Source organism: Giraffa tippelskirchi, chromosome X, assembly GCF_054371585.1.
Source record: "Giraffa tippelskirchi isolate mGirTip1 chromosome X, T2T-mGirTip1v1.2.pri, whole genome shotgun sequence".
In the NCBI taxonomy this organism is placed as follows: Eukaryota; Metazoa; Chordata; class Mammalia; order Artiodactyla; family Giraffidae; genus Giraffa; species Giraffa tippelskirchi.
Genome location: NC_137289.1, coordinates 4,864,575 through 4,890,177, shown reverse-complemented (window position 1 = coordinate 4,890,177; position 25,603 = coordinate 4,864,575). Strand labels below are relative to the sequence as shown.

Below are 25,603 nucleotides of genomic sequence, written 5' to 3'. Positions count from 1 at the left end.
AAGATAAAGCTCTTTTTAAACATCTGTTTTGAATAAAACACACTTGAATGTATCATGAAATAGTTCCTCATGGGGCTTACTTCCTCAAAAAATGTTTAGTGTACGAAACTGAGATTTGTAAATAAAATTCATCATCGGGGGCAGAGGGAGGGTATCTTGTGAGCTGAGCTTTCTTCTGAATGGCTTTGTTTGGCCGTGTGATCTCACTGGGGCATGGGACAATTTTCCCACCAGGCTGCTTGTGAACTAACCTCACAGTCATTGCTGAACACCCTCTATTTGCCTGGCGATGGGGAGGGAAACAAACAGGGCTGGCCCATGGAAACCCTGTGATGTCACAATGCCTGCATGTCGGCTCCCTGTGCCCAGAACGACCCGGGGACAAAAAAAGTCTGAGTTTCTCCCTGTGTGTAAGTGTTTTCACGTCCCATTCCTTGGCTCAGACCCCACCCAGCACCTGGGCAAATAGACACTGCAGACCAGCAGGGCCTCTCAAAGGAGGCCCCAACTCAGCACCGAGTTAGGCGGGAACCTGGAAGGGAAACAGCAGCACCAGCACTCTGGTCTACGGATGAACACAGGGTCCAGGTGGACCCCACGGTACCCTGGAGTCCTTCCCTGTACACCCTGGCTCACTGGTAAAGTCTAGAGAGAAGGCGCTGACAACTTCCTGTCCCTGAGCCCACGAACATCATGTTCTATTTCTCCAGGCTCAGCTCTCCGGCCTCCTCCATCCAGGTTAAGCATTCCCCATCCCACCTCTGCAGAGCTGGGCCATTGTCCTCTCCTGGTGATGGCTGTTCCCTAGCCCCACCCAAGCGTTTGCCTTACAGCTCACCCTTGGTATGTGTAGGGCAAGCTTCACCACCCTGTCCCCTTCAAGGCCCTGGGCCTTTTGAAAGCAACCAGCCAACCAAGCAAACAAAAACAGATGAACAGTTGCGGGCAGCCTCAGGAACCTTAACTGAGGCTAATTCCTCCCACTCTTTAAACTTCAACTTTACTGAAGTATAATTTCTATACAATGAAATTCACCTATTTCATGTTTAGAGTTTAATGAGTTTGGGGCAATTGTATATGATCATGTAATCACCATCTCGGTCAAAGCATAAAACGTGTCCACCACCCCCAAGACTCCCTTCTTTGCCCTTTCAGAGTCAATCCCCTTCCCATATCTCTGGCCCCACAAATTTGCTTTCTGTTAGTATAGTTTCGCCTTCCCCTAAATGTAATATACGTGGAATCATACAGTATATAACATTTTGTGTATTATTTATTCTACTTAGCATAACATTTTTGAGATTCATTCCTATTGTAGCATGTTCCAGTGGTTCTTCCTTTTTGTTGCTGAGTAGTATTGCATTGTGTGGACCTATCTTTGTTTAGTCATTCATCAGTTCAGTTCAGTTCAGTTGCTCAGTCATGTCCGACTCTTTGCGACCCCACGAATCACAGCACACCGGGCCTCCCTGTCCATCACCAACTCCCAGAGTTTACCCATACCCATGTCCATCGAATCAGTGATGCCATCCAACCATCTCATCCTCTGTTGTCCCCTTCTCCTCCTGTCCCCAATCCTTCCCAGCATTAGGGTCTTTTCCAATGAGTCAGCTCTTCGCATCAGGTGGCCAAAGTATTGGAGTTTCAGCTTCAACATCAGTCCTTCCAGTGAACAACCAGGACTGATCTCCTTTAGGATGGAGTGGTTGGATCTTCTTGCAGTCCAAGGGACTCTCAAGAGTCTTCTCCAACACCACACTTCAAAAGCATCAATTCTTTGGCGCTCAGCTTTCTTCACCATCCAACTCTCACATCCATACATGACCACTGGAAAAACCATAGCCTTGACTAGATGGACCTTTGGTGGCAAAGTAATGTCTCTGCTTTTAAATATGATATCTAGGTTGGTCATAATCTTCCTTGCAAGGAGTAAGCGTCTTTTAATTTCTTGGCTGCAATCACCATCAGCAGTGATTTTGGAGCCCCTCAAAATAAAGTCTGACACTGTTTCCACTGTTTCCCCATCTACTTCCCATGAAGTGATGGGACCAGATGCCATGATCTTAGTTTTCTGAACATTGAGCTTTAGGCCAACTTTTTCACTCTACTCTTTCACTTTCATCAAGAGGCTCTTTAGTTCTTCTTCACTTTCTGCCATAAGGATGGTGTCATCTGCATATCTGAGGTTATTGATATTTCTCCCAGCAATCTTGATTCCAGCTTGTGTTTCTTCCAGCCCAACGTTTCTCATGATGTACTCTGCATATAAGTTAAATAAGCAGGGTGACAATATACAGCCTTGACGTACTCCTTTTCCTATTTGTAACCAGTCTGTTGTTCCATGTCCAGTTCTAACTGTTGCTTCCTGACCTGCATACAGGTTTCTCAAGAGACAGGTCAGATGGTCTGGTATTCCCATCTCTTTCAGAATTTTCCACAGTTTATTGTGATCCACACAGTCAAAGGCTTTGGCATAGTCAATAAAGCAGAAATAGATGTTTTTCTGGAACTCTCTTGCTTTTTTGATGATCCAGCAGATGTTGGCAATTTGATCTCTGGTTCCTCTGCCTTTTCTAAAACCAGCTTGAACATCTTAAAGTTCACGGTTCACGTATTGCTGACGCCTGGCTTGGATAATTTTGAGCATTAAGTTGATGGGAATCTGAGATATTTACCACTGCACTATTATTTTTAAAGGCTACAGTGAATATTTGAATACAAGTCTTTTTAGGAACATAAGATTCCATGTGTCTTGGATAAATACCTAGCAGTGATAATGCTTGGAGGTGTGTACATTTAACTTTATAAATCACTGCCAAACTTTTCCAAAGTGCCTGCACCATTCTCCTGAGGCTACTTTTTAAATAAAGGGCAGGGGTGGGGAGGAGGAGACAGAAGGACCTTGTGGTTCTTTTAGAAGCAGAAGTGAGTCCTAGGCACTCATGTGTTTGTACTGCTCCATAAGCTTATGAAGTAGACATTAATATCCCCATTTCACAGATGAGGAAATCCAGGTTTAGAGAGATGTACTTGCCCAAAGTCACACACTCAACAAATGGAAGAGCTAGAATGAGCCCAGGGGCCTTCATGCTGATGCCCAGGGGCCTGCCTCCTCCCTCTCCTGCCTCTTCCCACCAGCCACCTGGCAGCTTGGGCATGCTGCTGCCTCAACACTGTACAGCACCCTCCCCTCTGTCTTTGATGAACTAGAACACAGCAATCCTGGGAAGTGACCTCCAACTCCCTTTTTCAGAGGAAGCAGCTAACAATCAGAGAGGTGAGGTGACATTGCCAAGGCTAACAGCTTGTCTATAAAATTTCTGGGACTGGGATCCAAATTTCCGGACTCCAGGCACTCTCTGCCAGAGCTCAGGGCCTTGCAGCTACATTGAAAAGTTTTCATTTCTGACCACTTCTATCTTGAGCTTTCTCTTTTATAAGGATGTCTTTCCCTTTCCTCTACCTTCCTCCACTTCAGGCCCAATATAGGGAACCTGGCAGATTAAGGTGGTCACAGTCCCCAGTCTGCATCAGGCCGAGGCAGGGTGGGGACTGGAGGGCGTCAGAGCACCAGCACCAGGGACCTTGGGATGAGTGTGCTGAGGGAGAGAGGTAGGAAACAGGCCATTTCCTCTCTCAGGACTGCTTCTCCCCAGGAGGCTGGAGGTGGGGAGGGGCACACCTAGTCAGGCCAAGGGTGTGGGCCCCTCCTGGTCCTGCTTGCTTTACTTCTCCCAACTTGGGAGAACAGGATGGAGCCCCAGGGAATAGGCAGCTCTGTGTCTTAGCAAAAGTAGGCAGCCTTTGGTAAGGCTGGATGTGGGATGTTATGCTACACCCAGAAAGGTTGTGATGGAGCAGCCTCTGTTAAGTCTACGGCTGCCCCTCCCTCTCCACAGGGCCCTGGATTAGAGGTGTGTGCCCCTGTGAAACAGGAGGAAGCCTGAAGAACCCCCAATACACACACACACACACACACACACACACGTGCACGTGCACATGTTTGGACTGACCAAAAAGTTGATTCAGGTTTCCCATACCAGCGTACAAAAAAACCCAAACAAACTTTTTGGCCATCCCAATACTTTGGCCTGTGAGTTGCCACCCCAACCTGAGGCAGGGCAGGTCTTGGTCAAGAATACCACCAGCTCACCAAGGGCATGGTGGGAACTCCTCTGCAGGGCTCCAACTTGGCAATTTTCAAAGTGCTTTCACCTCTCTCCCCTAGTGATCCTGCACCAAGGCAGGAAGGAGTCCTCGCCTCCATTTCACAGGCCAGAGACTGGCCTTCTCTATCGGGCTGCCTCCTTCTCCAGCTGAGGCTGGGTCAGGGCTGGGCCCAGGTTTGAGGTGGTGGTGAAATCTTCAGTCACCACCTCCTTAGGACAAGGAATGTCTTTGCTATGTACCCTGACCCCTCCTTCCCATCTCCCCATCCTCAGTGACCAAAGGGCTTCAGCCTCATCCTAGGATGCAGTGCTTACAATAGGCAAGGCCTCCCACCCAGCTGCTGCCCTCGCTCAATTTAACCACAGGGTCCTTCTCCCTCTGCTCCAAGACTCACAGATTTGGGAATCTGGTTACTTGGTGGCCTGCCAGGGAGCCTGTGCGGCATGCAATGCATGCAGTCAAGAAGCTTTTACTGAGCTTCCTTTGATATCTGGTACAAAAGTGAATGTGCTTCAAAGAAGTTCACAGTCTGGGGAGGGGAGTTGACGGGGCAGACTGGTAAGCAAATGGTAACATCAGTGCTATGAGAAGGGCCCTGGGAGGATCTTCTAGTTCTGCCTGTCCTGGAGCAAGTGCTATTCTGCTGCCTTTCTAGGAGTATGGCCAATCCAGGAGAAAGGAATGACGAGTGGAAGGGGCTGGAGGGAGGAAAGAACAGTGGTGCGTTCAGAGAATAGAAAGAAGCTGGCTGTGATTAGAACAGAAGTTGGAGTGAAGAGAGAGGGAAGAGACACACTAGGAGAAGTGGCTGATGAGTAGGTGGGATTCGAGTTTGAAGGGCCTTGTTATTCAGATGAGAAGTCTTGAATCTTCAATAGGGTTAATATGTGTGTGTATATATATTGATATAATGATATATGCTTATTTACACACACACACACATACACACAGTGGTATCATGTTTTTGATGCTGGAGTAGTAAGAAAGAGGCAAAAAGTTCATGTTAAAGTAATCCTATTTACCGTCACTTACCTCAGCTGCTTAGTATAATTTAACCCAAGGACTATTGCAGTAATAATAATACTCTTTTACTATTTTTTTTGTTACACACTGAATTCTCTTCCTGAAGTTGTCTTTTTCCTTTTCCTTTCTTTTTACTGAATTAATGATCGTCTGTCCTGAACCTCAGAAAAGTAGAAGGAACTTTGTCCTGAAATGTTTCCTTTCACTATGTCTCTAGAGAGTTTTTGGAAAGGTGCTGGCGTGTCATGAAGGACACCACAGTCAGTGAAATTTTTTTTCTTTATAGGATCTCAGCTTCACACAGCCAACCCTGAGTCCCCCAAAAGCTCAGTTTAGCGACGCCCGCTGATGTTTTATCTAGAGAACTTTTCCCTCTGAATTTCCCCTTTACTGGGGAAAAACAGCGAGACGCAGAGAAGAATTCTGGGACTACACTACCCAACTGCCTCCGCTCGGAGTCTAGCCCAACTTCTTTTTAACAGGGTGGCCCCTAGCATCTTGGTCCCGCCCATTCCCGGTACTGTATTTAGAACTACAACTCCCAGCTGCTTCCACGCGCCAGGCCCCTCAAAGAGGGTTTCCCAGCAGCCTCCTGGGCGAACAGTAGCAGCTCCCTGGGCTTAGCCGGCTCCCTCTACTGGCCCCGCCCCTAGCACGTGATGCACCCCCACCAACCCGCTCGCGGAGGAGGGCGGCGGGCGGTGGCCAAGGGCGGGGAGGCCGCAGGGGGCGGGGCCTGGAGGGGGCGGAGCAGGGCCCGGGAGCCGAGCAGCCTGGCAACGGCGGTGGCGCCTGGACCCCGAGGTGGGTGCGCGCTCGCGGCTGGCCTGGCTAGGAGCCGGGTCCTGCGGGAATCCGTGGTGGTGGGACAGGGAGGACGAAGTTGTGACTCCTGGGGCCGGCAGGTCCCACGGGGCCTTGAAGCACCCTCAGGAGTGGGCGGGGGGGGCAGTTAGCCCGAGTGCCTTCGCTGTCCCGGCCAGCCGGGGCTGGGGCCGGGGAGCAGCAGGCAGGTGCCTTCGGCTTCTCTCATTCTCCCCGCCCAAGGTCCCGGGCCGGCAGCGGGCGAAGGTCGGGACAGGAATCGGGCCGGCGGGCCGGGAGGGTGGGGGAGTGGGGGCGTCGCGGCCGCTGCCCGGACTTTGCTTCCCCGTCCCGGGGCGGCGAAGGGGCTGGGCAGCCGCCCTGCCTCCCCCGCGACGCGCCGCGGCTGGTCCTCGCCCTGACCCTCCGGGCGGGGCGGATGCCTGCCTGCCTCATCCCCCGTGGGTCCGGCGGAGGGGCCGCCGGCCGGCACTGTCCGCGAAGCCTTGATCGGCGCTCCCGACTGGTGTTTCTGTGTCACACACCGGAGCTTTATCTGCTTTTGCAACAGTTGACGGGAGATCTGAGGAGCAAACAGTTAGTTCCCTGATACGCAGTCGGAAGTATATACAGGCACGATTGCAAGCGCCCTTTGCCGAGTGGCCTCCCTTAACTGTCTTGCTGCGCTCAGGAAGTGAAAACTAATTTTAGTTTTTGCCTAAGCAAATATGAAATCAGTTTGCTGCAAAAACTAAATCATGGGCTTTATAGAAGCATGCAAAGTATGAAGTGAAGTGGATTGGGACTGGTTTTTAAACAGATATAGTAGACCTGCACAAGAATGGAATCAGGGTATATTGGAATTGACTAGGACCTTTAAGTGTATATACTTCACTTGTTTTCTCGATAGGGAAGCTAAAGCCCAGAGAGGTTAACTAATGTGGCAAAGTTAATGGCAAAGTTTGTATTACAAGTCAGGTTTCTGGGGGCATCATAGCATCCCTCTAGCGTGGGTGGCTTTTATCGCAGATCAGTTTTGTTCTTTGTAAAGTATCCACCCTAGTGTCTATGGAGACTGAGCCAGCGACTTTGCTGTAGTTCAAACCATTTTTTTGAATTGCCTTCAAAACCAGTTTATCAGACTCTTAAGGCTTCTTTTATAGACACATTTTCCTTTCACTCAACATATATATTGAGCATGATCACTTGTTCACCAGATTTGACTCTGAATGACTTTTTGACTGTTTCACAAAACCCAGCATAGCGTCAAGAGATTCCACAACATGGAGTAAGTTCAAACCAGAGGTCCTGCCAGTGTGTAACAGTTTCTCAAGGTACTTGAAAGTGGAGAGCATTCGAAGGGGCTTTTAGAGTCTAGTATGGTCAAGTCTGGGGCTTCCCAAGTGGCACTAGTGGTATAGAACCCGCTGCCAATGCAGGATACATGAGATGCAAGTTCAATCCCTATGTGAGGAAGATCCCCTGGAGGAGGGCATGGCAACCCACTCCAATATTCTTGCCTGGAGAACTCCATGGACAGAGGAGTCCATGAGGTCACAAAGAGTTGGACATGACTGAAATGACTTAGCTGACCATGCATGCGTGGTCAAGTCTAGTATGACTTCCTAGAGTCTAGTAAGTCCAGTAACCATTGGTCTCCTTACCTTAAAGTTCTAAGTTGTATTGATTATCAAGTTGTCAGTGGTTTCATTCATTAAACCCAGAATGCCCATGCAGTGCCTGTAGAGTCCTGAGTGCTAGGAAGATAACAGACAGCACCACTGACGAGGTCTCTGCCTTCCAGAGCTTCTGTGTGGGGAAGCAGACAATAAAAAAAATAAATAATGATATATTTTCCACCAGAGATGAGCACTGTGAAGAAGAACAGAGCTCTGAACCTCGGAGATGACCATCTAGCAGGCCAGCATGCTTGCGAGGGGGTTGGGTATTACTTAGCATCGCTAGTGTTAGATGGTCAGCTGCTGCTCCATTAAAGCAAATCACCATATCCAAAAGTAAATCTGTCTGAATCCAGGAGATCCTTTGGAGGGGGGGGGTCATCATTTCTCCAGCGATTGCCTCTTAGATGTTAAGTTTGTCACAGCCTCATTTTTACTTCCATTCCCTCCACCCCACCCCATGCAAACAGTAAGTGGTTTCAAACACCCAGGGAAGTGAGCTTCTAATCCCTCGTTGTCAGTAGCTGCCTCACTCCTGCTACGAAAGGCCCTGCTGACTGAGGTAAGGGTTGGGTGTTAACCCTATGCCAGTGCCTGCTGGTTGGGAGCTACCTGACACAGCTATCTCTTCCTGCATGCTGGTTTGTACTGGGAACCTACCTTGGGAAGGAAACCTCAACCCTTGTGTTGTGCTTAGTAAAGAAACTAGTTCATTTTGAAATTAGCTCTAGAGTCAAGAGGCACCCAACTTCCTCAGAAGAAGAGTGCCAATAAAATGGTAATTTAACGAAGTTCATCTGCTTAGTACCCTCTCAGTTCTTTCCTTTTCTGTATGTTCAGTGGCGTCAAAGTAAATGTTTTCGTTTTTACAGGTTCCAAAAAATCATTAAAGTTACCAAAAAATATGCCAATATTCTTTGTTCCTAAATGAAAGGATTAACAAAATGTAGTTACTTTAAAAACCACTGAAAGAACATGGGGTTCTCGCTCTTGTTGAGGACTGCAAAATAAGGAGAAAGCGGAGCCTCTTCAAGGCTTTGGCGACAATCTGAAGTGATGGCCAAGGATTTCAACAGGCCAGAGTTTCTCATTATTTCTAAAGTTTTTTCAGCTTTATAAAAGAATAAGAGGTTGTTTTCATTACTCGCTAGTAATTGCCCTTCCCTGTTTCTGACCCCTTTGAAGTTCTGCTTTCTTTATTTTCTAGTTTCTCGGTTCATTATTCCTTTTTGGCAGATGGGGGACAGCCCCTGTTGTTTGCCTTTAAGGTGTTGACTCAGGATTTGGGTCCTGGCTGTACTGTTGGCTTTGTAACTTGGGATGAGTTTCTTACCTCTGTGCCTCAGCTTCCTTATCTGTAAAATGAAGATAGTAATGGCAATCCCTTCCTCGCAGGGTTGTTGGCAGGCCTGCAGGATAAGGTATATGAGATGCTTACAATAGCATCTTATACATAGTAGGCTCAAGAAATTTTAACTGTTACTAGCTTGAGCTATGTGGAACTCCTTTCTTTAAAGAAGAAAAATATTAGCAATGTCTCATTAAATGTTTGGAAATCCGATGAGTATGATTTCCTAGACATTTTTCTGCATTTCATGGTTGACCCCAGCATTGAGTTTCAGGTGACATTGTCAGCAGCACACACAGTTCTTGCCCACCTAAGTTCTGTTTACTATTTGGACTCAGAAATTACTTAACCCCATATTTTGTTTGATGCTATAGACAAGAATAGAATAAGAGAGGTTTTCTTTCCATTCCTATGCTTTGAGAGCCAGAGAAGACCAGGAGACCCAGTTGGCATTAGTCAGGTGAGATCCAGTTGCCATCCTGTAGTCAGAAGATAGTTTCTCATATTAAATGTTTACAGTGGATTTATCCACAGGACCACCAGGAGGGTGGCATCCTTTTCTTTTTAAGAATGTGGCAGGCATCTCTTTAGAAAATTGGCATCGTGTACTAGTGCTTTCTATTTCTACCCGAGGAGCAAGGAGGAGTAAAGGAGCCTTGTGGCTGTGGGAGGTGGTAGAAAGCCCCTTCTTAGCCCCGTGACACTGGACAAGTCTTTTCTCCTCACTGCTGGTGGCTCATCTTTGTAAGATAGAGCTAAGGCAGCCTGCACCACCAAGATCCCAGAGCTCTTCAGGGGAGCCAGTGTGCATCAGCATCCTTTGCTGACTGTAGGGCATTATTATTATGGCATCCATGTGTTATGTAAGCCATCGCTATTTGGAGAACTGGTGTGAGAGGGCAGCATCCTTCCGGTTCTTGGCACATCCTCACTGGAGTGTGAGCTCTTTGCTCAACCCCACTTCTGTCAGCATTGAAACATGCACGTGTTTTGTTGACTCTCTCAGGTGGACCTGAAGCCACTGGTACACCATGTGAGCTTCCATTTTGTTGATTTCTAAAATGATAGTGCTGTGTCACCAACAATCCCAGGGCAATAGTGAGGTCATCTCTGCACCAGGGAATATTGCCTGCCTCTTCTGCCTCAGAATGGAAGGCTTTCATTTTTCAGATCAACACCTTACCTCAGCTTCTCAATGCAGCTTGATGCCCTGCCGAGTTCCTCCACTCCTGGAGCTCAGGTTGGAAGCAGTCCAGGGACTCACTGCTCTCCAGGTCCACAGCACCTTCCCTTCCAACAGGATGGGGCCCAAGTGCTGTTTGAATGTTTCTCAGTATCTTGAGATGACTCCATAAGCTGAGGTTGGAGACAGTTTTCTGGGCAAGAGAACCCTAACATGCCCCATGCACGCAGGAGATGTTTAGTGAACGTTCTTTGACTTGAACTGGACAAGGGTGCATAGCTTAGAATTGTTGGGGTGTGTTCATTTCAACAAATTCTGTTGTTGGTCTAAAGATCCTGTTTCCTGGTAGTGGATGAAAGGGAGCTCGTGCTTAGTCTTTCTTTCCATGATCAATTAGCCAATGAATAAGAAAGCTCTGAGTCTTGGGAGAGAGGTCCCATGGGTTGTTTGCCCACCCATTTCTTTGGGGACTATTGTCACTGGCAGTATGAGTTTAGGTTCGTTTTTTTGCTTTGCTGGTTGATGTGTTGGGGGGGTTGGGGGTGGGAAGGGAGGAGTAAGGGAAGTTGAAGGGTAATAATTGAAAGTAAAAATAAAAGTAACTCATTCAGCTCTCCTTCCCTGCCTTCAGACCTTGGCTGCACAGGATGCCTTTCTTCAGCTTGTGATAACTGTTACATGTTGCTATCTTGTCCTTGGGCGTTTTGTGAGGAGGCCACTGTGTGCTTCCCAGAGCCTCTCCCAGTGCAATGGGCTAACCCTCTGGCTGTCCTGCTTTCACCTTCAGGGGGTAGGGTTGGTCATAAAGAGGATTCTTAGCATCAGGTGGTGGGGCTTGAAATGCCCTTGTATGACCCTCAAGTTCCTTTGTGGTCCTGGGATGACTTAGGTGGGGACAGAGCTGTCAGGGTTCATTCCAGCGGGCCTGCAAAGAGCCGAGCTCTTTGACTGGAAGAGGAAATGTCCCTACTGTGGCAGTGCCCCTGGCCGAGATGGGTCAGTACCATCCGTGCATCACCATGAGAAGAAAGAAGAAAGATTTGCACTTGGTTTCAGTGCACCCAGGAGGGTGTGGTCCTTGTTGCTGTGGCAGGCAGGATAGAAGAGCCCCCAGTCGGAGTTCCATTTTGAGCTTCCTGGTCCTGAGTTGCCTCGCATGAGGCAGTGCTGCTGGGTCTCTCGGAGCGAGTGGGAGTCCCAGATGGAGGGCAGTCGGAGCTGGCCCTCACCACCTCTGTAGCCCTTGCTGTGAGGCCTAACAACTGATTTGTTCAAGTTGAGGCTGAGTGTGACCCTGCTGTCTATTTCCTTTCTTTGCTATTATCAACTCTGAAGTGACACGATCCCTTCTCCAGAGCCTCCCATCAGGTCTGCTGCACAAAACAGTTTTTCCTTGTTGATAAAATTGTTCTGATGCCCCTGCCCCTGGGAACTTAGGAGACATGCAGACTCTTAGGCCCCCACAGACGTGCACAACCAGAATCTGCAGGTGAAGAAGACTCCCAGCTGATCTGTGTGTAAATTACAGTTCGATAAGTGTGGTCTGAGTAGCAGTTCACATCCCCGCTTGCTTCCTGATCCTTTGGGACCGACCACGCTGTTCATTTGAAAACTAACTCGAGCCACATGTGTCATCCGTTTTCCTAGTAGCCACATCAAAAAAAGACAGATGAAGTCAATTTTATAATGTATGTTATTCAGCTCAATATGTTCAAAATATTATTTCAACATATAATCAGTAGGACAGTGAAATGCTCCCCTCGTCTTATTTGCATAAAGTTGTCGAAATCCAGCATGTATTTTACATCTGCAGCAGGCCTCCGTTTGGACTAGCCATGTTTCAAGCTCCACTTGCCAGTGGCTCCAGCTTTGGACAGCGCAGCTTTGAGAGATACATTTTGGCCTTGATTTGCTGATGATGTCATCAGATTTGCTGTGGAGGCCAGAAGAGCAGTTGGAGCCTCCGCTGCCTGGGTAGTAAGTTGCATTGACAGTCTCTGTATTCGGTGCGGAGCCCTCTGCCTGGTGTGCTCTTCTGTACATCTCATTTGGATCCTCACAACATCCCCACTTCTTTACCGAGACTTCCTCTCTGGGCCTCAGCTTGGTAAGCTATACTGAGAAGTCGTGCTCGTCAGAGGTGAGGAATGAAAGCTTCTTTCTTGGAGGCATCTTCAGAGGACTCAAGGGACACCTCTCCTCTGGCTCAGCGGAGCCCCCAGATGGATGCTCCCTTCTGTGGGCCTGCAACCCCATGGTTTGTCCGCCTGGCTGCTCATTAGAATCACCTGGGGAGCCTTAAGGACTTGATGCCCCAGCCCTACCCAGACATTCAGATTTATTTGATGGGGGTGGCGGTGAGGGGTGGTAGAGATCAGACCTCCTCATTTTTAAAAAGTGTTCTGGGAGATTCTGGCGGGCCACCCAGCTCCAGAGCAGCTGTCCCCAGTGCAGATTCTGACTCTGGGGGACAGGGACGGGCTTCCTCTCGCAGGCAGGTGACAAGGACACTGGCAGCCGCGCTGGGACTCAAGGGAGCCTGTGCTCCAGAATCACCGGAGGGTGGTTCCTAAACTCCACATTCCCTGGCAGCCAACCTGGAGATTCTGATTCAATAGGTTTGAGGTGGGGCCCAAGATCTGTAAGTAGAGAAGGCGTGATGTTTTCTGAATTTCACCACAAAGTGTTACATGTTGACTTTAGGGTTTGCGTAGGCACATTTCTAGTGCCCTTTTTTTCAGGGTGGGGGTTGTTTGGTGCAAATGGATGTTGAGTTTTATCAATCCCCGTTTCTGCCTTTATGAAGATTTGTCCCCGACCCTTTAAACCGGTTAATGCAATTGGCTATCTTAAGGGATTTTCTCATATAACTTGGTAGCATTAACCAGGTTTGCATGGCTGGCATAGACATATCTCTTACTGCTGGGTTGGTTTGGTAATGTTTTCTTCAGGATTTTTACATCTGTATTTGTGAGTGAGATTGTGCTTTAATTTTGCTTTACTGTCTTTGCCTAGTTTAGTACCTTTTTGCTAGCCTTATAAAGTGAATGAGAGCATTCCCTTTTTCTGGTCTCTGGAAAACTGTATAAAATTGGAGTTGTTTGTTCCTTGAATATTTAGTAGAACTTGCCCCAGAGCCAGCCGTGCCTGGTGCTTTGGTGTGGAAATACTTCAAACTACCACTTACTAGCCGCCGTGTCTGTAGTTACATCTGTCTTTTCATTCTTAAATCTTCATTTTGTTTACTTGTGCCTTCTCCTTTTTTTCTTGATGAGTCTTACCAAAGGTTTGTCGGTTGTGGTTATGCAGTATGAGGTTTGTCACTGTGTAGAAAAGAATGAGCATAATTATATTCTCAAGCTTCTTTCTGATTAACTTTAATGAAACTGCATAATCTGAAAGTCAAATTTCTATCAAGGTATATTCTGAAAAGCTTTGCTTTTACTCGTGTCTCCTGCCAGGCATGCTGTTTCTCCTAGCCACTCTAATCAGTGTTATTAGTTTTTAGTTCATTCTTCTATGTTTCTTTTGCAAATTTGAGCTGGTGTGCATGCGTATACATACACACAGACACACTCACACTCATTGCATTTCCTCCCTTTTCTTACACCAAAAAAAACATACTACATACACTCTTCAGCCTCTTGCTTTCTTCACTTAAAATATGCCCTGGAAATCTCTCTCCTCTTGATTTTCTCCTTTCGTCTTTGTTTGGATTTATTTTGCTGCTTGGATGTTTCAAAACATAGTCTTTTTACTATTATTTAGTTCTAATATATTCTGATTTCCATTGTGATTATTTCTTTCACCTGTGAGTTGTTTAGAAGTTTGTTTAAATTTACAAATGGGTTTTCTAGGTAAATTTTTAAAAGCGATTTCTAAGTTAGCTGCATGATGGTCAGAGAATGTGGTCTGAATACTAGTAGTTCTTTCAAGTGTGTCGAGGGTGGGTTTATATAGATAGCACTGTGTGGTTGGCTTCTTTCGTTTAGTATAAAGCTTTTTATATTCATCCATGTTTTGTCATTCATCGTGTATCAGCAGTTGTGACTTTCTTTTGCCAAGTACTATTCCATAGTGTGGCTATAACAATATGTCTCTTCACTAGTTCATGAATGTGTGAGTTAATTCCGTGTTTTTGGCCATTATGAATGTAAAGTTGTCATGAGCATTTGCTTACAAGTCTTTGTATAGATTCATGTTTTCATTTGTCTTGTGCAAACACTTAGATGTGGCATTGCTGGGCCATATGCTTAGGGTACTTTCTTGTACTTTACAGGAAACTGTCACCCTGTTCTCCAAAGTGTGCTAGTTTGCATTTCCATCCCAGTGGCAGAGTCAAGTATGAGAGTTCTGCTTGGGTCACATTTTCACTAACATTTGTTATTGTCTGTCCTATTAAATTGCAGCCATTCCAGTGGTTGTGTAATAGTAGCTCATTGAGGTTTTATTTTGCATATTCCTAATGACTAATGATGGTGAGTATGTCTTCATGTGCTTTTTGACCATTCATATATCTTTTTTGATGAAGTGTCTGCTCAGATCTTTTGCCTGTTTCTTATTGGATTGTCCATTAGTTCTTTATATATTTTGGATACAAGGCCTTAATTAGGTAATTTGCAAGTATTTTCTCATGGACTGTGGTTTACTGTTCTGTTTTCTTAGCTGTGCCTTTGAAAGAGCAAACATTTTTAATTTTGATGAAGTCCAGTTATTGGGTTTTTTCTTTTATGGTTTATGCTTTTTGTGTCTCTAAAAAACTTTTGCCTAATGTAAGTTCACAAAGATTTCCCCCGTGTCTCCCTCTAGACTTTTGCAGTTTTAGTTCTTTGTTTAGACCTGTTTTGGTAGGTTGACCCAAAGGTGGTCCCCCGATTGCTGCCCCGCCATGTTCATACCCTGTGTAATTGCTTCACTTGAATATGCAGCCTTCTGAGACTTTGAGCAGAGGATAAAGTTAAGACATGCCTGGACTTCTGACCCACCACCCACACAAACTGTGAGAAAATTAACATGTTGTTTACAGCTACTAAGTTTGTATGCAACAGTATAAAACTAATACTTATGTGCTTCATTTCAAGTTAATTTTGTATGTTGTGTCAAGTAAGGGTCAAGATTCACTTATTTCCATATGAATGTCAAATTGTTCCAGCATCATTTGTGTAAAAGACTAGACCATTGACTATTCCTAGGACTTCCAAAAGGTGGACCTAATTCTGGACTCTATTCTGTTCCATTGATCTATATGTCTAATATTAGGCCAGAACTACACAGTCTTGATTACTGAAGCGTTGCAGGTCTGAAAATTGGGTAGTGGAAGTACTCCAACTTTGTTCTTTTTTATTCACCATCCCTCGGGATTATTTTGGCCATTCTTGGTCCTTTGCTTTTTCATATAAATTGTAGAATCATCTTGTCAGTTTCTATGACAAAGCCTATTGGGAATTGATAGACATTGTGTTGAATCTATGGATCAATACTGACAACATAACAATATTGGGTCTTCCCATCTGTGAGCATGATATGTTTGTCCATGTATTTAGGCCTTTAATTTCTCTCAGCAGTGCTTTATAGTTTTCAGTGTATGGATCTCATGCACATTTTGTTAAATATATCCCTAAATATTTCATTTTTATATTATGCAGATGATATTTTTGTACTTCAGTGTTCATTTGTTCATTGCTAATGATACAAATGGGACTTCCTTGGTGGCTCAGATGAAAAAGAATCTGTCTGCAGTGTGGAGACCTGGGTTCAATCCCTGGATCGGGAAGATGCCCTGGAGAAGGGAATGGCTACCCACTCCAGTATTCTTGCCTGGAGAATTCCATGGACAGAGGAGCCTGGTGGGCTACAATCCATGGAGTAGCAAAGAGTTGGACATGACTGAGTGACTAACACTTTCACTTTTAAGTGATACAAATATAATTTTTAATGTTGATAATGTATATCATGCAGACTTACTTATATCATGCAGACTTACTTTACTTACTAGTAAATTTACTAGTTCTAGTAGTTTTTCTGTAGTGTTCTTAGGATTTTTTATATGAATGATCATGTCTGCAAACACAATTTCAATTCTTCCTTCTAGTGTTTTATATCTTTTATTTCTTTCTCTTGTCTTATTAAAGTTGCTAGGCTCTCTAAAATATATTGAATGAAAGCTATAAGAGCAACTAACCTTGCCTTGTTCCCACACTTAGTGGGAAAACATTGCATCTTTCACCATTAAGTAGAGTTAGTTATAGATTTTCCATAGGTTACCTTATCTATTCCTAGTTTGCTGAGATTTTTTTTTAAATCATTATTAGATGTTGAATTATGTTTGTAGAAGCTATGTCTCAGATATAATCTTCAGGAAGATAGTATACCTCAAGAATAGCCCTGTTGACTACATATCATCACATTTCATACTTTTATCAACCACCAGTACCCAGCTTTTTCTCCTTGTGTTGATAGTAGAATTTCCATCTGGAGCTTGGGAATTCTTTTTTTTTTTTTTTCTGTAGAGCAGCATATGCAGTCATTCCTCAGTATTCACAGGGGTTTGGTTCCAGGACCTGTTGTGAATATCAGAATCCGTGGATGCTCAAGTTGCATAATCAGCCCTCCATATCTGTGGGTTATGCATTTACAGATATGGAGGGCCGACTGTATTGCTCCTTCAAAAGCCATGGCAATTCTGTGTCAGATTCATACATGTCATTTTTAGGGTACTGGAATTTCTTTACCTTCTTTCTTTGCCATTCTCTTGGCACTGTTTTTGGTTCTTCTTCATCTCCTTGCCTTATTTCTTAGATTATTTCTTCTATATCTATCAAAGCTTCCTACCTGCTAATAGTGCCAAGTTCTTGATGAGTGTGTGTGTGTGTGTGTGTGTGTGTGTGTGTGTGTGTGTGTGTGTAGAGCAGGGATGGATAGCCACTTGTATTTGTGGCTGGTATAATAGGTAACTGCCCCTGGTAGGAAGATACCATTGTCCATGCTCTGAGTCACTGCAGGTCTCTCTTTCTGAAATTCCAAGGCTTTTTAATGAAGCTAGTCTTTGTAGATTCCCTTTAGACACTCCTTTAACTACTATGGCAAAGGGCCTGTTGCCCAGGCTACTAGTCCTGCTGCTGATCTCTGTTAACTCTCAAGGTCAACCTGCCCTTGTATTGATAAATTAGGACTAATTAAGGAGTATGAAGCTCAGCATTTTTAACAATTAGGAGACCCTAGGCAACATTGGAAAACCCCACTTGCTGCTTTTTCTTCTAGCCCTTGTAGAGAAGGGACAAGTAGCTCCAAATCAAGATTATCCAACCCATTTTTGGAACTCTTCTTTGGAATTGCCTTCGGAGACCATGACAACTTTTACAAAATATCCTGTGAGTAAGGACTTGGCATTTGGCTTCAGGATAAAATCATTTTGCGCCTCCTCTATTAAAGAGAATGGGCACTCGTGCTGTGGGAAGCATTGTTTTTTGTTTAAAAAATGAGATATGGTAAAAATTCATGAGATGGTGTCTTATGTAGCTTTAAGCTCTAAAAGCAGTTTCAAAAGAATTGGAAGAATATTTTTCATAGTGACTGTGTTGCTGGAATGAGTGCATACCATCCAAAGGGACAACTTCGTAGAATAACTCATCTAGCTACATGTGCTCTGATAGACATTTTGAACCCTCATTAAACTTTGTCCTTCTTTTTAAATATAGTTTGAAAAGACTCTTTCATGATACAGAGTACTACTGCAGTTAAACAAGAGGGAATATACTGCCTCAGGGTCTCACAGACATGGATTTGTGTGTGGGGCGAAGTTGCTGTTTGGTTAATCATGTTTAAAATGAAGGCTAATGTTCTTTTTTGTGACCATCAAATTTTATTACATAGAAATGGAATTCCAAAAAATTTTTTTTTATTCAGCTGTGTAAGCAGGAGGCATAACATTTTCATTTTTTAATTTGATCATCAATTAGAGAATTCAGAGCAATAGACATCTGTTAGTGGGTATAGTGGGGACGAGGACCAGGCTACCTGGGTTTGATTTCCAACTGCAAACATTTTTAGTGGACACATTTAACCTTCCTATTCTCAGGGTTGGGTGTTTTCATATGAAGGAATATGAGTAGTTGGCTTATGAGGTTATTGGCAGTATTGAAGGGGTTCATCTGTGCTTAGAACAGTGCCTGGCACATAGCAGATAATCAGTAAATGGAAACCAGTTTGCTTTGTGTATTTAACTTATACCTATTCATTGTCTTTATTGCTGTTTAACTTGTCTTATATTTATTCATCTTCCCACCTCAGTTGCTAGCTCCTTGAAGACTTATCTCTGTTTTTTTTTTTTTTAGAATTTCTCACCATGCTCTGGAGTTGTTTTTGTTGTTGTTGTTCAGTTGCTAAGTTATGTCCAACTCTTTGCAACCCCATGGACTGCAACACACTAGACTTTCCTGTCCTTCACTATCTCCTGGAGTTTGTTCAAACTCATGTCTATTGAGTCAGTGATGCCATCCAACCATCTCATCCTCTGTCATCCCCTTCTCCTCATGCCCTCAATCTTTCCCAGCATGAAGGTCTTTCCAAAGAGTCAGCTCTTCACATCAAGTGGCCAGAGTATTGGAGCTTCAGTTTTAGCATCAGTCCTTCCGATGAATATTTAGGACTGATTTCCTTTAGGATGGACTGGTTGGATCTCCTTGCAGTCCAAGGGACTCTCAAGAGTCTTCTCAGCACCACAGTTCAAAAGCATCAATTCTTCACTTCTAGGCCTTCTTAATGATCCAACTCTCACATCTGTACATGACTACTGGAAAAACTATAGTTTTGACTAGACAGACCTTTGTTGGCAAAGTGATATCTCTGCTTTTTAATACACTGTCTAGATTTATTATAGCTTTCTTCCCAAGGAGCAAGCGCCTTTTAATTTCATGGCTGTAGTCACCATCCACAGTGATTTTGGAGCCCAAGAAAATACAGCCTGTCACTGTTTCCATTGTTTCCCCATCTATTTGCCATGAAGTGATGGGACTGGATGCCATGATCTTAGTTGTTTGAATGTTGAGTTTTAGGCCAGCTTTTTCACTGTGTTCTTTCACCCTCATCAAGAAGCTCTTTAGTTCCTCTTCGCTTTCTACCATTAGAGTGGTATCATCTGTATATCTGGGGTTGTTGATACTTCTCCTGGCAATCGTGATTATATAAAACAATTCTCCAGATTACCAGCAACCAGTGGCAGCTAGGGGGGACAAAGAAGGTTCCTCTCTGCCCTAGAGCCTTCCGGGGGTGGGGTGGGGTGGGAGCATGGTCCTGCCAATGTCCTGATTGCAGTCTTGTAGCCTCCAGAACCGTGCAGGAAGAAATTTCTGTTTTAAGCATCCAGTTTGTGGTACTTTGTTTCAGCAGCCCCAGACACCCATCCATTATTTTGTCTTTCCCCCCCTTGCTGCTTGAATTAGAGTGTTCACAACCCTGGGATTTCATTTCATCTCAAATAGTAGCATTGCCTCCATTTTCATCCATTATCCATCTTCTCCACATATTTTGAAACTCTGATCTACCAGAGAGATGCAAAATGTCATCGAATAGGTAAATACCGTACAGCACAAGAAGTGAAATGTTAGGAATTTATGCAGTATACAGAGAAATGAAGCATGTGTGTGTTGTGTGTGTACGTGTGTACATGGGCAGACCCGTTCTCTGTCATGAAGCGGGCACCTAAAGACCCGGTGCCAACACAGCTCTTGCTTCTCCTCCCAGTGAACATGCATGAAAGGAATTGGGCCAAATGGCAGGTTGTCATCTCCAACCTTCTCTCCTCTCTTTGTTTTTCTAGAAATTGCACATCTGCTCTTCAGTTTCTTTCTGATCCTTCCCCTCTAGTGCTAATTCCCATTGGATTCATTGTCAGTGATGCCCTGTCTGGGAAGGTCTGTGGGAAGTTCAGTGTTCTGAGCTGGCACTTTCATGACTGGTATAGCTGTGGCTCTTCATATGGGTTTAATCTTACCTTCAACAATTACCATTTTAACTTTTGCGTAAGAAGGTCCTTTTCAATTATAAATTGAAAATATGCTTTTGGGGAATAGTTTCTCCCAGGGGAAAATAGTTCAATCAGATACAGTTCTGTCATGGAGCAGATGGATCAGCTGGGTTCCTGCATGAGTTTGGGAACTGGCAGGTGGATGGGGAACTTGATCTTGTTCCTATTTTAAAACTTTGTTTACTGGCAGGTATTTGGTGGTTACAAAATCTGTTGGTGAATTTAATGATATGTTTAAATGTATGTATGTTTTACTAGGTTGCCTTTTTATGTTAAAAAAAAAAGTTAACCCGATGGTAACTGGCTTTCCTAATAGTTGCTTCAGAATACCAATTTCAAGTTATGAAGTGTTTCTAAAGTTACTCTGTTCCATGGCCACTGCATATACCACTGGAGCCAGTCAGCTGTCTTGAAGATGTACCATTTGTCATGAGGGGACCAAGAAGTAGGCTGAATGGATCAGCTCAAATCTATCACTAACCACTGGAAAAATGATTCAAAATGCATTCTTCACTGATTCTGAATTATGTATTTTTTTAGCCAAAAGGTCTTTGCAACATTTAAAGAAGTGGAAGTAAGTGTATTGTGATCTTTAAAATGAACAGTAAATATCAAAATGACACAGAGTGAGTTTCTAAATGAAATATGATTTAACATTTTGTAATTTCCAAAGAAGAGTCATGAAAACAATGTCCCTTGAGTCCTGAGACAAATTGAAAGGCTCTAACACATGTATTGACTTCCCTGGTGGCTCAGAGGTTAAAGCGTCTGCCTCCAATGTGGGAGACCCGGGTTCGATCCCTGGGTCGGGAAGATCCCCTGGAGAAGGAAATGGCACCCCACTCCAATATTCTTGCCTGGAGAATCCCATGGATGGAGGAGCCTGGTAGGCTACAGTCCATGGGGTCGCAAAGAGTCGGACACGACTGAGCGACTTCACTTTCACTTTCTTTCAACACATGTATTGCAGGTGTCTATTTGGACAATAAGCCACTTACAATTGATGGGGGTACTCTTTTGCAATACCTATAGTTGGACCTACTCTAATACCTCTAGTGTATTTCTATATCCTTGAGTCAGAATAGAAGGTAAAGAGGCAAGATCTCCACATAGGGATCCCTGGGCTAGGAGTCAAGCATTTTCTTTTTTTAATGGAAGTAGGCATGCTTTGAGAGTAACCTGATTTAAAGCTGTCCAGAGCTTTGTCAAGATTAGATGGATTATCTTAGAAAGAACATGTGTATACAGAATGGTTAGGCAGTGTTAGATAGCGTATGTTCTGTGGAAAATCCAGCCTAATGTGTTAGCGCCACTTTGAGAAATGGCTTCAAAGCATCTCTTTCTAAGAGGAAGGGACCTGGTTTTTGAGTGCCTCTGCTTTGCCATCTACTGTTCCTGCATTTTACACATTCCTTATCACGACTCCATGAAGGTAGGTAGTATCATGCCCCACATACAGAGAACTGCAGTCTGTCCAAGATTGAATGACTGGTATTAATTCAGTGACAAAATTGGGATTTGAAAGCCAAACTGGTCTGAACACAGAATCCCTTCCTCTTTTCAACTGTGTCACACAAATATTGCAGCTGGTCATAGTATGTTTTTGCAAGGTATAAGCTGTGAATGGTGGGGTTAATGGCTTATATGTTAGTTTAAAAGGGCATGATTATTATTTACTTCGGCTGAAGGAAGTTCATTTGGAAATACTTTAATAGTTGAACAGAGTGGCAGCCCATTTTTGTAAATAAAATCATGCTGGAATACAGCCACACCCCTGTATTTCCGTATTGCCTGTGGCTGCCACAAAGCCTAAAATAGTTTCTGGCCCTTCACAGAAAAAAGTTTGCAACCCTTGTTCCAAGAAAAACGTATAAAGGGACTTCCCTAGTAGTCCAGTGGTTAAGACTTCACCTCCCAGTACAGGGACTGTGGGTTCGATCCCTGGTCGGGGAGCTAAGATCCCACATGCCTCATGGCCAAAAAAGCGTAACATGAAAACAACAGAAACAATGTTGTAAAAAAAATCAATAATGACTTTAAAAATGGTCCACATCAAAAGAAATCTGTAAAAAGTGTGTAAGATGAAATAAACTTCTGCTTTTGCAGATCATTGTCTTCATGTGGGATGAACAAGTATAGAGGTTGAATTGATTGTACCTGGTCTCTAAATGGCTGGGGCGTGAATAATTGTCTTTGGTTCAGGGTGGTTTGTTTGAGGGCATCTCAACACATCTTTTTCATTTCTTGCTCCGAGGTGGCCTACAGTCAGAGCAACTTTAATGCAAAAGTCGGCATAACTTAATCTTGTAAATCCTGTCCTGCATTCAGGTGCAGAACAGAAGTCTGCTAGTGGTTCTCACTGGGGGCGAAACTCCCCCTAGAGGCCAAATTGGAAACGAGGGGGCAGTGTTTTTGTTTCTAGTGTAATTTGTATTGAAAAGTAAGTTATTATCACTGTCATTTTATTTCTCCTTTATCCTGGAGGTCAGACATTATACTGATGATTTTTTAAATTGTGGCTTTTTTAAACAAATTAGTGTTGGGTTGATAATATCCATGACTTTCATTACAGGCTAGCCAAAGGGGCTGTACAGAAATTGGAGCATTGGGTCTGGGAGTATTGAGCAGCTCTGCCCTAAGTATCTGTTTTTTGTTTTGTTTTTTTCAAAACAGACTTCCAAGTAAAGAAAGTTCCCTTCAAAAAACCTAGAATTCTGGCCTCAGTAGCTGCTCACACATGACTTCTTGCTCACTGGCAGCCTTTTGAAGTTGGTTTGCAGACTAGGTACATTTCCAAAGCTTTCAAGGGAGCATCCAGAGAGAGATCACCCTTAAACTTTATTTAAATGGCAATACAGAGTAAGAAAGCACAGTGAATAAAATCCAAAGATGATGGCCTGCATGCCTTTCCTCACGGTTTGTACGTGGCAAGTGCAGGAAAACCCCTAAATGAGGGCCATTGATGGCAAATTGGTGACCATGGCAACTGAGCTCCCCTTGGAGTTTAGATTTTGCTTACAGAAGCCCAATGAGGTGAAGGTCAAATTTATTTTCCAATTCTACTGCTTAGAGATGTTTCCAGTAAGGGTAAAACTGGCCCTCATTTATTTGAGAGTGTTTATAGTTATGTCTGCCACAGGTGTTTTGTGAAATCCTATTTTTCATATGCAACAGAGAGGGGAGCAGTTTCTTAGTCTGGAAGAAGGATGTGGGGGAAGAGGTCTTCGTATCTTAATTTGAAATACTGGGTTGGCCCAAAAGTGCATTCAGGTTTTTTGATACCAGCTTATGGAAAATCCCAGACGAACTTTTTGGCCAGCCCAAGATCTCTTCCAGCACAAAGTCTGTAGTGTAGAATGTTAGTTCTTTTTGGTGCAAGTTCTTTATGGTGCTTCAGAGTGTGAGAAGTCAGTGCTGCCCTTCTGATGCGCAGAGCCGTGGAGCCTCGAGCATCTTGGTTAACTGAGGGTTGGCTCTACCCCTTTTTTAAGCTTGCATACATTTCTGACTTAAAGGAAATATTATGCAAACAACAGTTCATTCATTCATGTAACGAATACCTATTGAGTACCTACTGGCTGCCAGGCACTGTATCAGGTGCTGTAACTGCTTTGTTGTTTTAGTCGCTCAGTCGTGTCTGACTCCTTGTGACCCTATGGACTGTGGCCCACCAGGCTCCTCCATCCATGGGATTCTCCAGGCATGGATACTGGAGTGGGTTGCCATTTCCTTCTCCAGGGGATCTTCCCGACCCAAGGATCGAACCCACGTCTCTTGCATCTCCTGCATTGCAGGCGGATTCTTTACCTCTGAGCCACCTGGCTTGGAACTGCAGCATTAAATAAAAATACCATAATCCTTCTCTTCTGGGGGCTTGTGTTCTGGTATGCAGGAGGTGTAGAGTAATAACAGATTATCTGAAAGGGGGTAAATGATAGGGAAATGAGACGGGGGGGGTGTGGTGGAAAGAGCAGAGAGACAGAGGGACAGGGAAGAGAGGTGAAGGGACACAGAGGGAGGGACAGAGGGAGATACCATGAGACCACTGAGGTTAGTTGTCTTAAATTTAAAGAGACACAACTGAGGCCATGTTGTGACTTTCAGGCTTCCCTGATAGTTCAGTTGGTAAAGAATCTACCTGCAATGCGGGAGACCCCGGTTCGATTCCTGGGTCAGGAAGATCCGCTGGAGAAGGGATAGGCTACCCACTCCAGTATTCATATTCTTTGGCTTCCCTTGTGGCTCAGCTGGTAAAGAATCTGCCTGCAATGCGGGAGACCTGGGTTCGATCCCTGGGTTGGGAAGATCCCCTGGAGAAGGAAAAGGCTACCCACTCCAGTATCCTGGCTTAGAGAATTCCATGGACTGCAGTCCATAGGGTCGCAAAGAGTTGGACACGACTGAGTGACTTTTTCACTTTGTGACTTTCAAAGTTTTTAAAATGATGCCACCTTTATATTTCTTCATTTGAAGGGATTGGGGGCGGGTCCCAAAGATTGCTTGCCTAGATGAGTTTTCTTAACTGTTTCTTGGTCTAAAACTCCTTCTCTCCTGAGATTGGGACCGGTCTCATTAACCTGCTTTATTTAGAAATAGAAATCACCTTGGATGCACTTGTCTGTGGGTGGAAAGGATACTGCCATGTTAGGAGACCTGTCTGGAGCTGATCCTGCCTCAGACTCACGCCAGAGCCTTGTTGCACCCCTTCTAGGCTTTCCTGTCATCTTCTCTGTAATGGGAGAGATGCTTAGTTGCTCAGTTGTGTTTGACTCTTTATGACCTCATGGACCCTAGCCCTCTAGGCTCCTCTATCCATGGGGATTCTCCAGGCAAGACTATGGGGGTGGGTTGCCATGACCTCCTCCAGGAGATCTTCCCAACCCACAGATCAAACCCAGTCTCCTGCATTGCAGGTACATTCTTTACCATCTGAGCCACCAGAGAAGTCCAAGAATACTGGAGTGGGTAGCCTATCCCTTCTTCAGGGGTCTTCTCGACCTTGGAATTGATCCAGGGTCTCCTGCCTTGCAGGAGGATTCTTTACCAGTTGAGCTACCAGGGAAGCCCAATGGGAGAGGACTGGGCTTAAATCATCAGAAGTTTTTTTCAGGATCAAAAGAGTTAGAAGTCTACATTTGGTTAGATTCCTGAAATTAGCATATATATAGGGAATTAAGTGTCAATTTTCACTTTAAAGCTGGGGTAGCCCAAATTCAATGTTTTTTAAAATAAAAAGGATTAAAGCTTGATCTTTAGGGGTTTGGTGCAAAATACACTATAACCAAAAGGGTACCTGACCTTTGTAAACTTTACTGTAGCTTTTAATTATTATTGAACTCCATTTAGAGCAACAGATAATTTATAGATGAAGA

The 25,603-nt window shown here is 44.4% G+C and overlaps 1 protein-coding gene across 17 annotated transcripts in view; it reads left to right on the top strand.

The window, feature by feature from the left end:
* The first annotated feature begins 367 nt into the window (after positions 1 to 367).
* Positions 368 to 25,603, top strand: part of MTM1 (myotubularin 1) — a 100,691-nt gene continuing 75,455 nt past the window's right edge. For 9 of the 17 annotated variants that reach the window (XM_081564634.1, XM_081564633.1, XM_081564630.1 and 6 more), the window contains exon 1: positions 5,935 to 5,997. Coding sequence is in view for 2 of the 17 variants with exons in the window: in XM_081564620.1 (XP_081420746.1) it covers positions 15,172 to 15,206 (35 nt within the window). In the remaining 15 variants the exon portion in view is untranslated. Of the gene's footprint in view, positions 739 to 5,934; positions 5,998 to 12,005; positions 12,315 to 15,130; positions 15,207 to 25,603 lie in introns of those variants that run through there. The other 8 variants (XM_081564627.1, XM_081564624.1, XM_081564629.1 and 5 more) reach the window with 4 other exon arrangements.